This window comes from Odontesthes bonariensis, chromosome 10 (genome assembly GCF_027942865.1).
Source record: "Odontesthes bonariensis isolate fOdoBon6 chromosome 10, fOdoBon6.hap1, whole genome shotgun sequence".
NCBI lineage: Eukaryota > Metazoa > Chordata > Actinopteri > Atheriniformes > Atherinopsidae > Odontesthes > Odontesthes bonariensis.
This window is the reverse complement of record NC_134515.1, coordinates 37,520,302-37,540,791: the sequence shown is the minus strand read 5'-3', so window position 1 is coordinate 37,540,791 and position 20,490 is coordinate 37,520,302. Positions and strand designations below refer to the sequence as shown.

General features: G+C 45.3%; 1 protein-coding gene across 2 annotated transcripts in view; it reads right to left on the bottom strand.

The window, feature by feature from the left end:
* cables2b (Cdk5 and Abl enzyme substrate 2b) overlaps positions 1-20,490 on the bottom strand; it is a 74,230-nt gene that overhangs the window by 7,285 nt on the left and 46,455 nt on the right. The window contains exons 6-9 of one of the 2 annotated variants that reach the window (XM_075475407.1): positions 19,700-19,797; positions 4,150-4,256; positions 3,943-4,062; positions 3,201-3,285 (exon numbers count right to left, since the gene is read on the bottom strand). In XM_075475407.1, the coding sequence (XP_075331522.1) occupies positions 3,201-3,285; positions 3,943-4,062; positions 4,150-4,256; positions 19,700-19,797 (410 nt within the window). The remainder of the gene's footprint in view (positions 1-3,200; positions 3,286-3,942; positions 4,063-4,149; positions 4,257-19,699; positions 19,798-20,490) is intronic. The other variant, XM_075475406.1, reaches the window with a different exon arrangement.

Here is a 20,490-nt window from a genome sequence, read left to right as displayed (position 1 = left end):
CATGGGCAGCCTGCTGACGTCACAGCTCAGTCAGAGCGTCACCATCCGTCATTTCCTCCCAGAACTCAAGATAACACTTTGAGATTCCTGGGTGCACCCAACCAGCAGATAGTCACAATCTATTTGCTTGAAAAAATCATCAGTTTGTAATCTATTTTGAACTTCCATTCTCTGGATAAAAAAGCAGCTGTCGGCTTTATCTGAACATCTAGAACTCATGTCACCAGTTAGTACTCCAGCCACTACAAACCCAACCCTGCTGCTTCACTTGAACCTTTATATTTTCAGTGGCTTCACTGACTAACTATTGTGAGGAAAGCGACACTTTGATGCAGCAGAACACTAAAAGTTCATCTTTTAGTTCCATCTGCTTCCTTTTCATGAGACTTTTTAATGGTTTGGTTTGCAGATTTCCTGAGCTTCTTTATCAATAAAATTGTTTCTATCAGAGAGAAGATTGATGGAGTCCTTCCCACTATTATCAGTGATGTATCATCAAGTACAGCAGCTTTAGAAGTATCTTTAGAACCTGATTTGTATTTAGACGGCTTCTGCCCAGTTGATCTCTCTGAGCTAACTACAGCAATAGTCTCTTCTAAACCATCAACTTGTGTTTTAGACCCAATCCCAACCAGACTGTTCAAGGAGGTTTTCCCATTGACACTTCCATATTGGATTTGATCAATCTGTCTTTGTTGACAGGATATGTACCTCAGACTTTTAAGGTTGCTGTAGTTAAACCTTTACTTAAAAAACCTACTCTTGACTCAGAAGTGTTGGCTCATTATAGACCTATATCCAATCTCCCTTTTATGTCTAAAGTTCTTGAAAAAATAGTTGCAGCTCAGCTTTGTGATCATTTCCACAGAAATAATCTGTATGAAGAGTTTCAGTCAGGATTCAGAGTGCATCATAGCACAGAAACTGCACTGCTGAAAGTTCCCAATGATCTCCTCTTAGCCTCTGATAGCGGACTTGTGTCTGTGCTTGTCCTGTTGGATCTCAGTGCTGCATTTGATACGGTCGATCACAGTATCTTATTACAGAGACTTGAACATGTTATTGGGATTAAAGGAACTGCATTAGGCTGGTTTAAGTCATATTTATCTGATAGATTTCAGTTTGTTCTTGTAAATGAAGAATCTTCCTCACACACCAGAGTAAGTCATGGAGTTCCTCAGGGTTCTGTGCTTGGACCGATTCTTTTCACTTTATACATGCTTCCATTAGGTAACATTATTAGACAGCATGGCATAAATTTCCATTGCTATGCTGATGATACTCAGCTGTACTTATCTATAAAACCAGATGAAACCAATAGGTTGGTCAGATTACAAGTATGTCTTAAAGACATAAAGACCTGGATGACTCAGAACTGTCTGCTTCTAAATTCAGACAAAACTGAAGTTGTTATCTTTGGACCTGAGCGTTTCAGGGAGAAATTATCTAGCTATATAGTTACTCTAGATGGTATTTCCTTGGCTTCTAGTTCTACAGTGAGGAACCTTGGAGTTATTTTTGACCAGAACTTATCATTTGACTCGCATATAAAACAGGTTTCTAGGACTGCCTTCTTTCACCTTCGTAATATTGTTAAAATCAGGAACATCTTGTCTCAGAGTGATGCAGAAAAACTGCTCCATGCATTTGTTACTTCAAGATTGGACTACTGTAATTCTTTATTATTGGGCTGTCCCACATATTCTCTGAAAAGCTTCCAGTTGATCCAAAATGCTGCAGCCAGAGTTCTGATGAGAACTAACAGCAGAGATCATATTTCTCCAGTTTTAGCTTCTCTTCATTGGCTCCCTGTTAAATTCAGAATAGAATTTCAGATTCTTCTCCTCACATATAAAGCTCTTAATGACCGAGCTCCATCATATCTTAAAGATCTCATTGTAAGATATTTTCCTAACAGAGCACTTCGTTCCCAAACTGCAGGTTTACTTGAGGTTCCCAGAGTTTCTAAAAGTAGAATGGGAGGCAGAGCCTTCAGTTATCAGGCCCCTCTCTGTGGAATAAGCTGCCAGTAAATGTCCGGGAAGCAGACACCCTTTCCACTTTTAAGACCAAGCTTAAAACTTTCCTTTTTGATAAAGCTTATAGTTAGGGATGGCTCAGGTGATCCTGAAACATCCCATAGTTAAGCTGCTACAGGCCCAGCCTGCTGGGGGACCTCCCATGATGCACCTCTCCTCCCATGATGCACCTCTCCTCCCTCTGCTCTCTTTACTCTCCATGTACATGTGACATTTTTGTGGTCATTAACTTGTGTTTCTCTCTCTCAGAAGGTGTCCCTGGCCTGGTGTTACAGTGTTTGTTGTCCCCTCTTTTCTGTCCTCTCAGCCCCCAGCTGGTCCAGGCGGATGGCCACCCTTCCTGGTTCTGGTTCTGATGGAGGTTTCAGTGCAATCTGTTGGTTTCCTTAGCTCGGCTACTTTTTACTTTTGTTTTACTTTTTATGTGGTGGTTAGCCACCGTCACCTCAGAGCCAGAGAGTTCCTGGTTCGATTCCTGGCTTTCTGTGTGGAGTTAGCATTTTCTCCCCATGGATTCTCTTGGTAAGTCTAAACTGTCCGTGTGAGTGTGGATGGTTGTGTGTCTGGTTTGTCTCTGTGTGGCCCTGTGATGAACTGGTAACCTGTTCAGGGTGTACCCTGCCTCTCGTCCAATGACAGTTGGGATAGGCTCCAGCCGTCCCAACACCCTAAATTGGATTTTGCCGGCATAGAAAATGGATGGTTCTGTGTTCATTTGACCAACTTGTAATCTAATGAATTGGATTCTAATTGGCTTGACTGGTTGACTTTAAGAAAGCCTACGAGTCAATGCTGCACACATGGATACAGGAATGCATGGAACTGTTCAACATGAAGGGGACACCAGGAGCCGTCATCAGGAACTCAATGGGACTGTGGAAGACAACCCTGGAGACCAGTTACAAGTTAACATCAAGTGTGGCATCTACCAAGCAGATGCTCCGCCCCCCCGCTGCTCTGCATAGTCATTAGTCACTTCCTCTACATGGATGACATCACTATTTTATACACACACACACACACACACATACAAATGGTCAGTGAAGACACTGTGGAACTTCTCTTTGTACGAAAGCTTCAAACTAATTTTTTTGTATTTTGGTTTTATATTTGAAAACTTGTGTGTGTGTGTATGCGTGTGTGTGTGTGTATGAGACTTACATCAATGAGGTGTTTGACTTCCTGCTTCTTGAGGTCGCTGCTGATCTTAGCAGCTAACAGGATGCAGGCGGCTGACACCAGCTTCCTGTTAAACATCAACAGTGTAAGTGGCAGCCATGTTAGTTTCTGTTCAGCACAATCCCTTCAGGAATATTAAGAGGAATTACCGAGGCCTGCAGCACTGACAGATAGACTGCTGCTTTTCTTTCTGCGTTTTATGAATGAATGGCTCAAGTACCTTAGAAACAGAGATGATCAATGAAAGCTTAATTAACTTTTAAATGAAGACAACACAGGGAGTTCCTGCTGCACCACATACTGTGCAGTCACAGCAGGGAAACCACCACCATCAGACTTTATATCAGGAGGCGCTCTGAACCAGAGTTTCAGCCCATTGTCCACATCAGTGGGCAGGATAACAGCTCCAGGGAATCTTTATCACAGCAAACCTCTCAGGGTCCTCACACATGTCCTCTGGTTAAATAACGATTCTCAGACTTCTGGTCTTTTAAAGCTCAGACAGAGCTTGTGCTCCACCTTCAGAAATCTGGACATATTGTTTCAGGATGTCAGTGCAGGATGTTATCCAGCAGATGTCATCAGAGGCTAGAGTAACTGTTGTTTAAGAGGGCTTTGTTTTCAGCCTTTCATCTTCACCTGAGCATCCACAGTGTGGAGCCACAGCACTGAGACGCAGGATAAGAATGCCTTTTATTATCAGGGGAACTGGACTTGAACATACCTGTTCTGTTTATTGAGTCGACCCTGCAGCACCAGCTTTTCAAAGTAGACAAAGGACATTGCAATGGTGACGGGCTGCAGGCCACAGTCCTCCCCGACTATTCTCAGCTCTCTCTTCAGGCTGCAACACAGAAAGAGAACGTCAGACGTGGTTCACAACATTTACAGCTTCCGGCCATATCTCGTTGATAAAATTCTAATTCTTTACCTGCGGATTTTGCTGAGGGTAAGTTTAATGTGAGGAAACTTTTCCTTAAAAGTGTCGTTCATGTCTTTCTTCAGATCGGATGGTTTGACATATTCTATAACTGTTGTCTGGAGGATACAAGAGGAGAAAGAAAAAGGAGTAAACATGAAGAAAACAGCAAAATAACAGCAGAATGCATCAACAGGAAGGAGGAGATCTGAAGTGTGGGCAGAGACATTTAAAAAGGAGTAAAGATTGTGTCCCAGTTACTGACCAACTCATATATGCCGTTTCCAGTTTTCTCAGGAGGGACTGTTCACAGGCTCATTGAAGAAGCCAATCAGACTGCAGCGAGTTGAAAACCTACCCCACTCAAACACCTCTCCACTGTCCACCTGCACGCTGCAGAGCAGATTCTACAGAGCAGATTCTACAGAGCTGAATCTACAGAGCTGAATCTACAGAGCAGATTCTACAGAGCTGATTCTACAGAGCAGATTCTACAGAGCAGATTCTACAGAGCAGATTCTACAGAGCTGATTCTACAGAGCAGATTCTACAGAGCTGAATCTACAGAGCTGAATCTACAGAGCTGATTCTACAGAGCTGAATCTACAGAGCAGAATCTACAGAGCTGATTCTACAGAGCTGAATCTACAGAGCAGATTCTACAGAGCAGATTCTACAGAGCTGATTCTACAGAGCTGATTCTACAGAGCTGAATCTACAGAGCTGATTCTACAGAGCAGATTCTACAGAGCTGATTTTCCTGCTTTTACATCTGGGACATTCAGAGAGCAATGAGCTGAAGCAACGCTGGAGAGAAGAGTGGCCCAAGATTCCTGCACTGCTTCACACACTGCCTCTGTGGTGTGTCTCAGTTTACAGTGTAACATGCAGTGTGTTCTGTTAAACAGCAGCCCACCTCCCTGTAATCTGCTCTAAAGAATTAAGCAGCATGATACTGTGTGTGTGTTCCCTGACATTTAATAAACTAACCTGCAGCCTGGAGTCGAATTACACTGATGTGGAGGAGCTTATGTGTGTGTGTGTGTGTGTGTGTGTGTGTACGTGTGTGTGCACGTGTGTGTGTACGTGTGTGTGTGTGTGTGTGATGGCTCCTCTCAGATCTCAGAGATCCTCTCTCCTCATTTCTTGATGATATTTGTGTGTCCTCGTGCTCAGTGTTTCATTCTGTTCATTTACTCCCGTCTCTCAGAACACTGAAGATTTGAAATGGGCTCATTTCATTCTGCTCTTAATTCCATGGAAGGATAGACTCAGAATAATCAGGAGCATGTTGATACCCACAGATATTAATGTGGTGCAGAATCTAAAGATAATGACCAGTTACCAGTGGAGCTCTGTGGGGTTCCAGCTCTGACAGTTTGATTCAATCTGGAACTGTTTTTGGAAGCAGAGTGATATCATTTTAGAACTAGAAGCATGAATGGGACATGGCGATATGCCTCTGGACTTATCAATCTTCATCAAACATGGTGTGAAACAGCAGAACGGAGCAAGAAGTGGTCCGCAGACAGGTGTGTGTGTGTGTGTGTGGGGGGGGGAGTAATGCCCCCGATGTGCCAACTCATTTCTTTTCTCATGTGTCTATGCATGAAATCTGCACGCTATCTTTTAACTTATCTTTACTGTTGCTTGTTTTTAAATTCATTTAAATGATTTTATTTGTTTCTCTTTATATTCTTTTATATATTTTAATGCTTCTTCCACTCCCTGCTGCAATGCTTTTATTTTATGTAAAGCACTTTGAATTGTTTGTACATGAAATGTACTATATAAATAAATTTGATTTGATTTGATTGAATTACTACTTTTCTTGAGTTTTACTGAATCACTGATTCATTCTTTGGTATTAAATAAACTATAGCTGCTCCAAACTTTTTCTCCCTGATGGATGAAGCGCAACGCTCCGACTGATGGTTTAAACGCCTTTTATTTCATACATTTTCTGACAATCGTCCAAGACCACCGTGAACACTGAAATACAACAAGATTTCCACGGTGGAAAATATACATTAGTGAAATACCAACTATTATTGCTCGGAAAAAACATAAATTACACACACACACAATACAAGAATATTTCTTTCGATTGTCATACCGTGTGCCTTTCCAATCAGAAGGTTTAGAGTTGCTAGAAGTCCATATTACAGTCCTTTTTCCTTTACATATGCCGCTTGCGCAATCGCCTGAGCGTGAAAACAAACTCACCTGTTTCCATCAGGTGTTATCACGTGACAGCCGACGTAGTCAAGTGACGTTACCAATTAAACAATTTTTCAAAAGGTATGCACATAAAATCAAAATATACAAAATATCAAATGGATATTACAAGAAAAAATAAATAAATTTACACAGAAAAAATGCTTGTTTCAGCGTTCGCTACACTGCCACCAAAATTACAAAAAGGTTTACTTTCACCATATTCAAAGAAATAAAACTTGTAATTTTCTAATAACTTGAAACTTAAACTTTACCCATAATTTCCATCAATGTCTGTTTAGGTGACTGACTCTTTTCATTTTTATGTTAATGTTGAGCTATTTTGAATAATGCTCAACTAACACAACTAATTTCTGTACTGGACGCTCAAGAAATGAAGGTTGTGTTAAGCGCTCACCCTTTGGTCCTAACTTATTTTGGCCTACTTGTATTTTCACCTTTCGCACAAGACCATCATCATCTTCATGTGCCTCAAAAACTTTAGCTAGTGGCCACTAATTTCTGGGAGTGTTTTCATCCTTAACAATGACTACATCTCCAACCTGTACGTTTCGTCTGGTTGTATGCCACTGCTGACGAAGGTTGATGTTGGTTAAGTATTCTCGGCGCCACCTGCTCCAGAACTGTTCTGAGAGATACTGCACTTTGCGCCATCTTTTTCTTGCATAAAGATCTTCTTGAACGAGCTTTCCAGGAGGTGGAAGGGGCATCGTAGGCTTCATCGTAAGCAAGTGATTGGGTGTCAAGGGTTCAGCACTTTTGGGATCAGCGAGGGTGTTTGTTGTCAGTAGGCGACTGTTGACTATAGACATGGCCTCGTAGAAGAACGTCCTTAATGAGGAGTCATCCAGTCGTCCTTTAGCCTGAGCAAGCACAGAGCTCATCACGCTCCTGGTCGTCCGTATCTGACGCTCCCATATGCCTCCCATATGACTGGCTTCGGGAACATTCATAAGAAAGTCACATTCTTTTCTTGCGAGATAGGTCGCGATTCTTTCCTTGTCAAGTTCCATCAAGCACTTTCCCAACTCATTCTTTGCTCCTATGAAATTCGTACCTTGGTCAGATCTGATTTGTCTGACTGTTCCTCTTATTGCAATGAAGCATCTTAATGCATTAAGAAATGCATCGGTTGTCAGGTCCTCAAGCATCTCGATATGGATGGCCCGTGAGCTTAAGCATGTTAACAACAGTCCGTATCTCTTGTACTCTTTTCTACCTTGTTTTGTGTAGAAAGGGCCAAAACAGTCGATGCCTGTATATGAGAAAGGAGGAGATGGCTCTATTCGGTCAACAGGTAAGTCAGCCATGCGCTGTTCTTCAGTTTGACCCCGCACCCTCCTACATGTCACGCAACTCTTGATGTGCTTGGCCACCACTTTACTAGCACCCATAATCCAGTATCCGTTGGCTCTGAGATTGTTCAGTGTTTGCCCTCGGCCTTGGTGCTGTGTTCTTTTGTGGCAATGGTCAAGTATCAGTTGCGTTACAATGCCTTCTTTTGGGAGTATTACAGGATGTTTGAACTCTAGCGACGCTGATGACCTTAACCTGCCACCAACTCTGAGCACTCCGTCCTTAAGAAATGGGTCAAGCTCATACATTTTGTGATTTTTCCTAAGTTTTTGTGATTGGCTAAGCAGTTTGAGCTCTTCTCCAAATGCTTCCTTTTGTGCCGCCTTGATCAGCACGAGAGCTGCTTTCTTTCGCTCTTCCACAGTAACAGGCCCAGATATGTCTCTATGAACCAGCCTCTGAATGCGAGCAATGACGTTGAGGCATGTGACCCAGTCTGAAAATCTTGCCAACCTTTTCAGGAGGTCATCTTCCACAATATCAGTTTTCAGTACTTTGACCTCAGGGTCACCTATGAGAAGCTCTGGGGTTGTTGGGTTAGTCGCAATTTCCTGTTCCCATAAGAACTTGGGTCCTCTTAGCCAATCTGATGCCATTAGATCTGCCACCTTGAGTCCTCTAGATGCATGATCTGCCGGGTTTTGACTTGTTTCAATGTAAAACCATTGATTAGGGTCCGTAGTGTCTCTGATTTTTTGGATCCGATTAGCAACAAAAATATGAAAACGCCGGGCATCATTTTTGATGTATCCCAGTACCACTTGTGAATCCGTCCAAAAGTACTCAGCATCGACTTTCAAGCCGAGCTCTTCTCTGAGGATCTTGCTTACGGCTGCAGAGATTGTGGCAGCGGTTAGCTCCAGTCGTGGGACACTGACAATCTTCATGGGTGCTACCCTAGCCTTGGCCATGACTAAAGTGCAATGCACTTGTTCTTCAGCTACGATCCTAATATACGAGCACTGCCCATAGCCATCGTTACTGGCATCGGAAAAGTGATGCAGCTCAATCTTCTGGATCGTGCCTAGATTGTTGGGAACAAAGCACCTTGGTATTTGAATGGTTTGAAGATTGTTCAGGTCATTGAGCCATGTCTCCCACTTTGGCCTTAGTTCTAGTGGGACAGGCTCATCCCAGCCTACACCTCGCTTGCACATTTCTTGCAAGATTCTTTTCCCAGTCAAGATGTAGGGGGCCAGAAATCCTAGCGGATCATATATGCTAGCGACTGTGGATAAGATACCTCGTCGAGTGGCGGTTCTTTCTTGTTGGACTACATTGAATGAGAAGACATCCAATTCTATGTTCCATTTCACTCCAAGCACTCTCTGGGCTGGTAGCTCTGTGTAGTTTAAGTCCACGTCCTTGACTTTTACAGCACGCTCACTCTCTGGAATGCTCTCCAAGACAGCTCTGTTATTGCAAACAAACTTGTGCAGTCGCAGTTGTCCCTTCTGACAGACTTCTCTTGCTTCATGGACAAGTTGCTTGGCCTTTTGAATGGTATCCAGACTGACAAGACCATCATCCACATAAAAGTTTCCCCGGATGAAGCTTGCTGCCATGGGGTACTCACTCTCATACTTGGTGGCGAGGTATTTCATACCGTAATTTGCGCATCCTGGCGATGATGCCGCTCCAAATATGTGCACCCTCATGCGGTATTCTTTGGGTTCAGTCATTGTGTTCCCATTCTCCCACCACAGTGACATGAAAGCGGTGGAACATTTTCTCCACGTCGCAGTTGATCGCAATTGGATACTGTCGGAACCGACACAGCACTCCAGTCAAGGTGTTAGTTAAATCAGGTCCTGTGAGGAGGTGGTCATTCAACGAGGTTCCTTGGTATTTGGCAGAACAGTCGAAGACAACTCTTATTTTCTCTGGCTTTCGCGGGTGGTACACCCCATGGTGTGGGATGTACCAGATGTTCCCGTCCTTTGGTGTTGCATGCACTTCCTCTGCATCACCATCTTTGAAAACATTGACCATGAACTGAACATAGTCCTCCTTGTATTTGGAATTTTTGTCCATCTTCACTTTCAGATGTTTCAGCCTAACTGTGGCAAGATGTTTGTTGTTAGGCAGCTGGGGGCGCTCTCTAAAAGGCAGAGGCATCTCCAGATGACCATTGTCATTGTGATGAATTCCCTCATTCAGAATTTGTAGGAACTGAATATCTTCTTGAGAGATCATTCCATCTGTGGGGTTTGTATCCTGAAAATCTCTCTCAAGAGCCTTAATCACACATGCAGGTGTAATAGGTGGAATTTCCTTTACAGAGATGCGATAGCAGAATCCAGCATTTGTTCTTCCACCAGTAGTAGGCGTTTTGGCACCAACTACGCTCCACCCGAGGTCTGTTTTCACTGCATATGGCTCATGCTCGGCTCTGGCTACGACTTCTTTCGGTTTTAGAGCTCTGACACAGTCGTAGCCTATAAGCAGTCCAGCAGGACAGTCTAGCAAGTCTGGCATCTCGTCAGCTATGCTAAGCAGGTGTGTCCATCCTTTGGCTGTTTCCCGAGTTGGAATGCTGGTCTTCTCCAATGGGATATCTTCTCGAGTGTAAGCTGGCGGTAGCTCAATGCTTTCTTCGGAACTGTATCCTCTGACCTTTAACCCACTGGCTCTGTGACAATTCACTATTGACCTGTCAGTCATTGTTGACAACTTGAGTTTAACAGGTTCAGTGTGTGCCTTAAGTTTTTCACACACCTCTTCATTAACGAATGTATTGCTACTTTGTGTATCTAACAGAGCATACACCAAGATCTCTGGGCTATTCTTGACAGCACTAGACAGCCACATCGGGACTATCATTGAAGTGCGGTCAGCATTGGTCATGTTCATACTACACGAAGCAGTAGAGGTATTGTCTCTCTGTTCGTCATGAAGCGGAGTTGGATGGCTCTTTCTACAAACATTGCAAGTAGCCCTTTTTCGACAATCCTTTGCCATATGACCAACTCTCAAGCAAGCGAAGCACATGTTGTTGGTTTTCACAAACGCTTTTTTCTCTTCAAAAGTCAGAGCAGCAAATTTTTCGCATTTGTAAATGAAGTGGTTCTCTTGACAGCATATGCATTTTATGTGCTTCTTTGTTTGAGCAGCAGCTGGATTAACTGTCGAGCCTGCTGATTCACGTGAATCTTTAGAAGGGTAACCTTTCCCTTGAGCTACCTTTGTTGTTGTCACTAGGGTTCTGGCTTTGATGCGTTTCACTTCTGTGCCTGGTTTCTCGTCTATCTTCTTCAAAGCATGAAGCGAGGAAACCGGGTTGCAGGCAATGCGTGCCTCCTTGGCTAAGAAGTTTGAGAACGCTTCAAAACTTGGGTATGGCTTGCCGTCATCCAAATCCATGGTGACAAGTCGATTCCATCGAGCTGTTGCCCAGTCAGGAAGTTTCTGGAGTAGCCTTTGATTCTCCTCACAATCGTCCAGAACTTTAAGACCTGATATGTGAGGCATTGCATTTTTGCATGACACAAGAAAATCACTGAACTCTCTTAATTTTAGTGGCTCTTTTGGTCCTATCTTGGGCCAGCTACTAAGTTTACCCCGAAAGGCTCTTTGCACTATGAATGGGTGGCCATAGCGCTTGTTCAGTGCATCCCAGGCGTGCGTGTATGCTTCATTATCACTTCGGTAAAAAGTTCCTTCCAGCACAGACAGTGCATCTCCACTTATGTATTTTCTGAGATAAAACAGTCTATGTGCTGGGCTTGCACAAGTAGTCTCTATCAAGGCTTTAAAGCTGGTTCGCCATTCAGTGAATTTGAGAGGATCCCCACTAAACACAGATGGCTCAGGTGCCGGAAGTCTTGTCATCAGAGATTCTTTAAAGGCTTGCACTAGTGTCACGTCATTCAATTTTTGTTCTGGCTGTTTTTCAGAGCGAGGAGGGACTAATGTGCCATGGAGAATCTGAGCATATGGAGCTGTGTTTTGCTGAGTTTGGGGCTGACCTGGAGACAGAGTTATTTCTTGCTTTTCTCCCATTTCAGTTTTCATTTTTGTTTCCTCCTCCGCATACACATCATATTCAGCTTGCATAGCTTCCAGATCCCTTTGGTGTTCCAGCATCGTCAATTTTTCTTGCTGAGCAAATACTTCTTTTCTCTGTGCAGCTATTTCACTTTCTCTGTTTATTTCGGCACGTTTTGATGCTAAGCGTGCTGCTGCTTCTGCTTTCTTTAATGACACTTGACTTCCTGATACGCTATCTGCGCCAGCTCTTGATACAGTGGACCCATATATTGATTTTGCATCATCTCTCTGAAGTAATTTAAAGAGTGATTCCTTTACTGCGGCAGCATCAAACTCATTGCCTACTTCTGAGCAGCGCATTTTCAACAGAGCAACTACTTCTTTAGTTACTGAGGTGCAGCTATCCATTCGCCGTCTTATGTCTTGGCTTGGTGTGGTCAATGCACGTAGGCTTTCGTATATTTGCGTTAAGTGTGACTCATAGTCTTCCAAAGTAGTTGTCATACTTTCAAGCTCCTCTTCGTCACATTCTTCTTTGAGTTTGCTTCTAGTGTACTGAACCTCACTTTTGAAGCTTACATAAGTTAGCATAAACTTTCTTTCCTTTTTTACACTCTCTCCTTTTGCATATTCAAGCCACTTTTCAGTTGGTTTTCGCTCTCTTTCTGATCGCCTTGGTTGTTCAGGTTTCGAAGTTGGTTCCTTGCTCTCTACGCTATGTGCTTGCAGATTGTTGTCAATTTCAGCTATGCGTTCTGTCATGTGGTCTCTTAATGTTGCATCCGTTTCAGTTTCTAACTTGGTTTGTAATTCTATTTTCTCTTCTTCAAGAGCCTGAATTACTCCCTCAAGTACAAGAACACTCTCTTTGGTTTGAGCCATTTTCTGTACTATTTTGAAACAACACTAAACGCAGTAATCAAAATCTTAAATCTTAAGCAAAACTTATGGTACAAGTATGCCTATTAATTTCAAATATATTAACCACACACAGGTTAAACCAAACAAGAAATCCAAAGTAGGAATGTCAAATTACTTATTTTCACAGGCCAGAAATATTCACACTAAATATGCACACAATGGCCTTTCACATTTATATAAATATTTACAAGTTATAATGTTCGTTTCTTGCCAACTGAAAGAACCTGAAATCCAAGGGCTTGATGTTACTACTCATGACCACGGCGCGCTGTTGCTCCCTTGTGGTGACTTGTGGAAACGGCACAGTCTCAATCTTTGTCCTTGTTGCAAGCCGACGCTATGTTTTTACAAGTCACTGCAATCGCAACGATCCGTTCTTTCTTTCCCCCGTCCACCTCGGCACGGCTGGTGAGAAGATCACAGCTTGCATTCACAGCGCGCAGTCCCTTAATGTTCTCGGCCTCGGGCTGAGCTTCACACGGCGAACGTGTTCACTATAGCTGCTCCAAACTTTTTCTCCCTGATGGATGAAGCGCAACGCTCCGACTGATGGTTTAAACGCCTTTTATTTCATACATTTTCTGACAATCGTCCAAGACCACCGTGAACACTGAAATACAACAAGATTTCCACGGTGGAAAATATACATTAGTGAAATACCAACTATTATTGCTCGGAAAAAACATAAATTACACACACACACAAAACAAGAATATTTCTTTCGATTGTCATACCGTGTGCCTTTCCAATCAGAAGGTTTAGAGTTGCTAGAAGTCCATATTACAGTCCTTTTTCCTTTATTTTTCCTTTACATATGCCGCTTGCGCAATCGCCTGAGCGTGAAAACAAACTCACCTGTTTCCATCTAGTGTTATCACGTGACAGCCGACGTAGTCAAGTGACGTTACCAATTAAACAATTTTTCAAAAGGTATGCACATAAAATCAAAATATACAAAATATCAAATGGATATTATAAGAAAAAATAAATAAATTTACACAGAAAAAATGCTTGTTTCAGCGTTCGCTACACACACCATTTAGAGAAATAACCTGCTACTTTCTTTAAATGACACATAGGGATGGGAATAAGGAAGAATTCACTTCTTACTAGATTTCTGTTTAAGAAAAAGTATCATTTAAATATTGTTCTTGTCCCAGATTATGACTTCAGCGTGTTACTTTTATCTCTTTGTTCCATTAAAACATCCATTTATTACCAAAACAGACTTTAGTTTTCATTTTCACATCAGCACAACACCATGGCGAGAAAAACATCAAATGGAGATTGATTAACACTGATTATCTCTGTCCGTGTGGTGGATACAATGAAATGTGTATTTTCAATGTCTGTATTTAAAAACAAGACAAATAAAAAAAACTTTTCCATTAGTTATGAAATAGTGCTTCAGTGGACACACTTGGGAATGATCTTATTACTTTCAGGATATAATATTATATTATATATAATATATTCAGCAATAATGATATCAATAGATCGGTTTTATTTAGCGCTTTTCATAATACTCAAAGCCGCTTCCAGTGAATGAAACAACAGCAAATTTTCCTAAAGTTCTGCCCCTCTCCTCTGGGAGCTGACGTGGTCCCCCTGTTGTTTCAGTGCAGTGGCGTATTCCAGGTGGTCCGTCCTGTTTGTCGTTCTCCGCGTGCCAAGTTACACATTCTGACTGGTGCACGACTACGTGGCAACCAAAAGACCGGCGGGGGGAAAGTTCGGGGGGCTCGCCTGCTTCAGCCATCATACAGCCTGGGGGGGGGCGCACTACGCTGCAGCTGCACGCGAGGGGGGGGGGGTGGTGAGATAGCTCGGCACCCCCTGGCTCAGCACATTTTTAAAATGTTATATTATGCAAAAACACATTTCTTTTTTGCTCAAAAATGCATTATTTTAGTGACCATTTTATTTATTTTCTAGCATTTGTTTTTGTTTTAACTCTTTACTCCAAAAATAAATGTTGAGTTATCTTCAATATTTGTCTCAGGCTCTCTGTTATCCCTGTCAAGCCACAGTCTTTTGAAATGAAGAGGTCAAAATTGAATGTTGTAGGGGAAAACACTACTCAAAGCAAAACTATTACGGCTCCAAAATGTATAAATGTACTAGTTCGCCTCAATTAGTGAGAAATAATGTGCCTGTGAGCACTGGGGGCTGGGCCCCCCTAAAGACCAGATCCTAAAATCGCCCCTGCTTGGAACCATCAGACAGGCCGGATGGCATCACACAGAGAATCAAGAGCATATTAGCCAGGGGTGGAACTAAAGCTGTGGCTCATCAGTGTATGTGATCAGCACTGTTCCCTAACAAACAAGTGCCACAGTACGAGAGCTGATGACTGATCAAAATGCCTCGTTTTTCACTTGGGGGCTTCAATGCTTTCTCCTGTAGAGCGGGTGGGACGGAGCAGAAGATGCAGGCACGCTGCAAATTATTTGGTTCTTACCAAGAAAAATAAACTTACATTTAGAAGTGCTTGATATTTTTTCTTGTTTTAAGAATGAATTTCTTATTTTAAGTCTTCAACTTAACTCTTTCGGTGCCATTGACGTCTATAGACGTCAATTTAAAAAAACCCGTTCACTGCCAAAGACGTCTATAGACGTCAATTGCGTTTTTAACGGAGCGGGCTGGGGGACAATCTAGCGGAGTTCGTCACTAAATCTTAGGCTTGTAAACACTAAACAGAGAATATACTGGCAAAATTACCCGCAAGGTGGCAGCAGTGCCACTTTGCACAAAAAAAAAAAGAGCTCGTTTTCTCCATTTTCTGGGTCAAACAGCTGTTTTTGGTGAAACCAACCTATGTTCTACTGTCTATTACTAAAGCCTCCCCCTTGAGCTGTCACCTTACCGTGGTGGGGGGGTTTGCGTGCCCCAATGAGTCTGGGAGCTATGTTGTCTGGGGCTTTAAGCCCCTGGTAGGGTCACCCATGGCAAACAGATCCTAGATGAGGGACCAGACAAAGAACAGCTCACAAGACCCCTATGATGAGTGATACTTTTGGACGCCGTGTTCCCTTGCCCGGACGCGGGTCACCGGGGCCTCCCCCTGGAGCCAGGCCCAGGGGTGGGGCCCGCCGGCGAGCGCCTGGTGGCCGGGTCTGTGCCCGTGGGGCTCGGTCGGGCACAGCCCGAAGAAACGACACGGGTCCCCCTTCCTACGGGCTCACCATCCGTGGGAGGGGCCATGGGGGTCGGGTGCAATGTGAGCTGGGCGGCAGCCGAAGGCAGGGACCTTGGCGGTCTGATCCTCGGCTACTGAAGCTGGCTCTTGGGACGTGGAACGTCACCTCTCTGCTGGGGAAGGAGCCTGAGCTGGTGCGCGAGGCTGAGCGGTTCCGGCTAGATATAGTCGGACTCACCTCGACGCATGGCTTGGGCTCCGGAACCAGCCTCCTCGAGAGGGGTTGGACTCTCTTCCACTCTGGAGTTGCCCGCGGTGAGAGGCGTAAAGCAGGTGTAGGCATACTTATTGCCCCCCGGCTGTGCGCCTGTACATTGGGGTTCACCCCGGTAGACGAGAGGGTAGCCTCCCTCCGCCTTAGGGTGGGGGGACGGGTCCTGACTGTTGTTTGTGCTTATGCACCGAACAGCAGTTCAGAGTACCCACCCTTTTTGGAGTCCCTGGAGGAGGCACTAGAGAGTGCTCCTCCGGGAGACTCCCTCGTCCTGCTGGGGGACTTCAATGCTCACGTGGGCAATGACAGTGAGACCTGGAGGGGCGTGATTGGGAGGAACGGCCCCCCCGATCTGAATCAGAGTGGTGTTTTGTTGTTGGACTTCTGTGCTCGTCACGGATTGTCCATAACGAACACCATGTTCAGGCATAAGGGTGTCCATATGTGCACTTGGCACCAGGACACCCTAGGCCGCAGCTCGATGATCGACTTTGTAGTCGTATCATCGGACTTGCGGCCGTATGTCCTGGACACTCGGGTGAAGAGAGGGGCGGAGCTGTCAACTGATCACCACCTGGTGGTGAGTTGGCTCCGCTGGTGGGGGAGGAAGCCGGTCAGACCTGGCAGGCCCAAACGTATTGTGAGGGTCTGCTGGGAACGGCTGGCGGAATCCCCTGTAAGGAGGAGTTTCAACTCCCACCTCCGGCAGAGCTTCAACCATGTCCCGGGGGAGGTGGGGGACATTGAGCCCGAATGGGCCATGTTCCGTGCCTCCATTGTTGAGGCGGCCGACCGGAGCTGTGGCCGCAAGGTGGTCGGTGCCTGTCGTGGCGGCAATCCCCGAACCCGCTGGTGGACCCCAGTGGTGAGGGAGGCCGTCAAGCTGAAGAAGGAGTCCTATCGGGCCTTTTTGGCCAGTGGGACTCTGGAAGCAGCTGATGGGTACCGACAGGCCAAGCGGAACGCAGCCTCGGCGGTTGCTGAGGCAAAAACTCGGGCTTGGGAGGAGTTCGGGGAGGCCATGGAGAACGATTTCCGGACGGCCTCGAGGAGATTCTGGTCCACCATCCGGCGGCTCAGGGGGGGGAAGCGGTGCACCGTCAACACCGTGTATGGTGAGGGCGGGGCTCTGCTGACTTCAACTAGGGACGTCGTGAGTCGGTGGGGGGAGTACTTCGAGGGCCTCCTCAATCCTACCGACACGCCTTCCGATGAGGAAGCAGAGTTGGGGAGCTCGGACGTGGGACCTCCCATTTCTGGGGCTGAGGTTGCCGAGGTGGTCAAAAAACTCCTCGGTGGCAAGGCCCCGGGGGTGGATGAGGTCCGTCCTGAGTTCCTCAAGGCTCTGGATGTTGTGGGGCTGTCTTGGTTGACACGCCTCTGCAGCATCGCGTGGACATCGGGGGCAGTGCCTCTGGACTGGCAGATCGGGGTGGTGGTCCCCCTCTTTAAAAAGGGGGACCGGAGGGTGTGTTCCAACTATAGGGGGATCACACTCCTCAGCCTCCCTGGTAAGGTCTTTTCGGGGGTACTGGAGAGGAGGATCCGCCGGATAGTCGAATCTCGGATTCAGGAGGTGCAGTGTGGTTTTCGTCCTGGCCGTGGAACAGTGGACCAGCTCTTCACCCTCCGCAGGATCCTGGAGGGAGCATGGGAGTTCGCCCAACCTGTCTACATGTGTTTTGTGGACTTGGAGAAGGCGTTCGACCGTGTCCCTCGGGGACTCTTGTGGGGGGTGCTCCGGGAGTATGGAGTGCCGGACTCCTTGATATGGGCTGTTCGGTCCCTGTATGACCGGTGTCAGAGTCTGGTCCGCATTGCCGGCAGTAAGTCGGACATGTTTCCTGTGAGGGTTGGACTCCGTCAGGGCTGCCCTTTGTCACCGATTCTGTTCATAATTTTTATGGACAGAATTTCTAGGCGCAGCCAGGGCGTCGAGGGGGTCCGGTTTGGCGACCTCAGAATCGGGTCTCTGCTTTTTGCGGACGATTTGGTTCTGTTGGCGTCGTCAGGCCGTGACCTTCAGCTCTCACTGGAGCGGTTCGCAGCCGAGTGTGAAGCGGCTGGGATGACCATCAGCACCTCCAAATCTGAGACCATGGTCTTCGGCCGGAAAAGGGTGGAATGCTCTCTCCGGGTCGGGAATGAGATCCTTCCCCAAGTGGAGGAGTTCAAGTATCTCGGGGTCTTGTTCACGAGTGAGGGACGAATGGAACAGGAGATTGACAGACGGATTGGTGCGGCGTCTGCAGTGATGCGGGCTCTGCACCGGCCCGTCGTGGTGAAGAAGGAGCTGAGCCAGAAGGCGAAGCTCTCGATTTACCGGTCAATCTATGTTCCTACCCTCACCTATGGTCACGAGCTGTGGGTAGTGACCGAAAGAACGAGATCGCGAATACAAGCGGCCGAAATGAGTTTCCTCCGCAGGGTGTCTGGGCTCTCCCTTAGAGATAGGGTGAGAAGCTCGGTCATCCGGGAGGGGCTCGGAGTAGAACCGCTGCTCCTCCGCATCCAGAGGAGTCAGATGAGGTGGCTCGGGCATCTGGTGAGAATGCCTCCTGGACGCCTCCCCGGTGAGGTGTTCCGGGCCTGTCCCACTGGGAGGAGACCCCGGGGAAGACCCAGGACACGTTGGAGAGACTATGTCTCTCGGCTGGCCTGGGAACGCCTCGGGGTCCCCCCAGAAGAGCTGGAGGAAGTGGCCGGGGACAGGGACGTCTGGGTCTCTTTGCTCAAGCTGCTGCCCCCGCGACCCGATCCCCGGACCAGCGGAAGATAATGGATGGATGGATGGATGGATGTTCTACTGTCTATTACTAAAGGACTGAAAATGGTAGAAACAAACTTTTTTCTCCTGATCAAAGAAGAGAGTCTACTCTTTTGGTAATTTCGGTGTGTACATAGTCATAAGACACACTTTTCTGTGGGTCTTGGAAAATCACTTGGCAGTATGGGTGGCTCTGAACTGAAAATGGCTGGCAGCCAATGAGTTAACAGTATAATCTTATATTAGTCTCAAACAGGCAGGGAATCATAAAATGAGACAATTAACACTTAAAATAAGATGTATTACGTTTCTCCTCCAAAGTCTCATCAAAATAAATCTTGTTTTAAGATTCAATAACAAACTCAACATGCTTGATTCAAGAGTCACACAGAAAATATCTGAAAACACACTTTATTCCTTGGATTTTAAGCATATGACAAATGTTTGTTCACAAAACTGCCTTTGTTAAATCTAGAAACAAGACTCCTACAATCTTAATTTAAGAAATCTTGCCAAGTCAAATTATCTTGCTGCATGGACAGATTTTTTCACTTGCTTTGAGTACCTTTTCCCTTAGTTTTAGTGTTTTTTATCTTGTTTGAAGACCCCTATTTTTTGCAGTGCAGCCCTGAGAGGAAGTACAACCTTGGGCAAAGACAGCACCACGTTCACAGTACTGCAGAGCCAGAAAGGGCTCTCCAACCATCTGCTGTCAAACAGCCTGGAGAGCAGTGGATGGGCTGTGACATCACACACACACTGCTGCTGTTTGTCTCAACATGAGAACACAAGAAGCTTCAACACGTTTAACACAGCAGTCACAGAGAGAGATTCAGTCAGGAAGAAAAAGTGATCCCGAACCGGGTTTCCTTACCATGTAGGAGGCAAAGATCAGCACCCGTTTGTGTTTCCCACAAGGCCACTGGGGGTCGCACAGGAGGTTAGGGTCGTAGTCCGTCACGTCTTCCATACCTGAAGCACAGAGAGAGACAGTGAACTCAGCACCATCACACACACACACACACACACACACACACACACAATCATGTGATCGTTTTCTGTTCCCCTCTTCTTCTTTTCTGTATCCTGGTTCTGCAGTTTCAGCCCCCTCTTCACTTCCTGTATTAAGTCTTTCTTCCATCTCAGTTCAAGGAAATAAATAAGCCGACTACTACCTTTTAAAGTCCTGACCTCACTTTATGTTTGATGTTTTTCGCTGTTTCTATTTAACCGTTTATCCAAAAGTAAAACTTCAAACCAAAACTGCTGCAAAGGCTGAAGTTCTGTTTTGGCCATCTAGTTTCACACGACCTCCCCATCAGAAACAGTTTCCAGTGGAACTCTGCCGTACATTACTGTATCATCGAAAGTCTAAATGACTTTCCCCTGCATGATAGAGAGTGATGTCATCAGTAGCATGCCAGCGAGCTAACACCCGATGAAAGATTTCAATTCATTCAATTCATTTTTATTTATATAGCGCCAAATACAACAAATGTCATCTCAAGGCACTTAGATAATAAAGTCCAATTCAAGCCAATTGGAATTCAATTAATTGTAATCATAATTATTCATACTGTTCATATGCTGCATATGAGATTTGTTCATATAGAGCCAATTCAAAAACAATTTCCTAGCTAAGGAAACCAACAGATTGCACTGAAA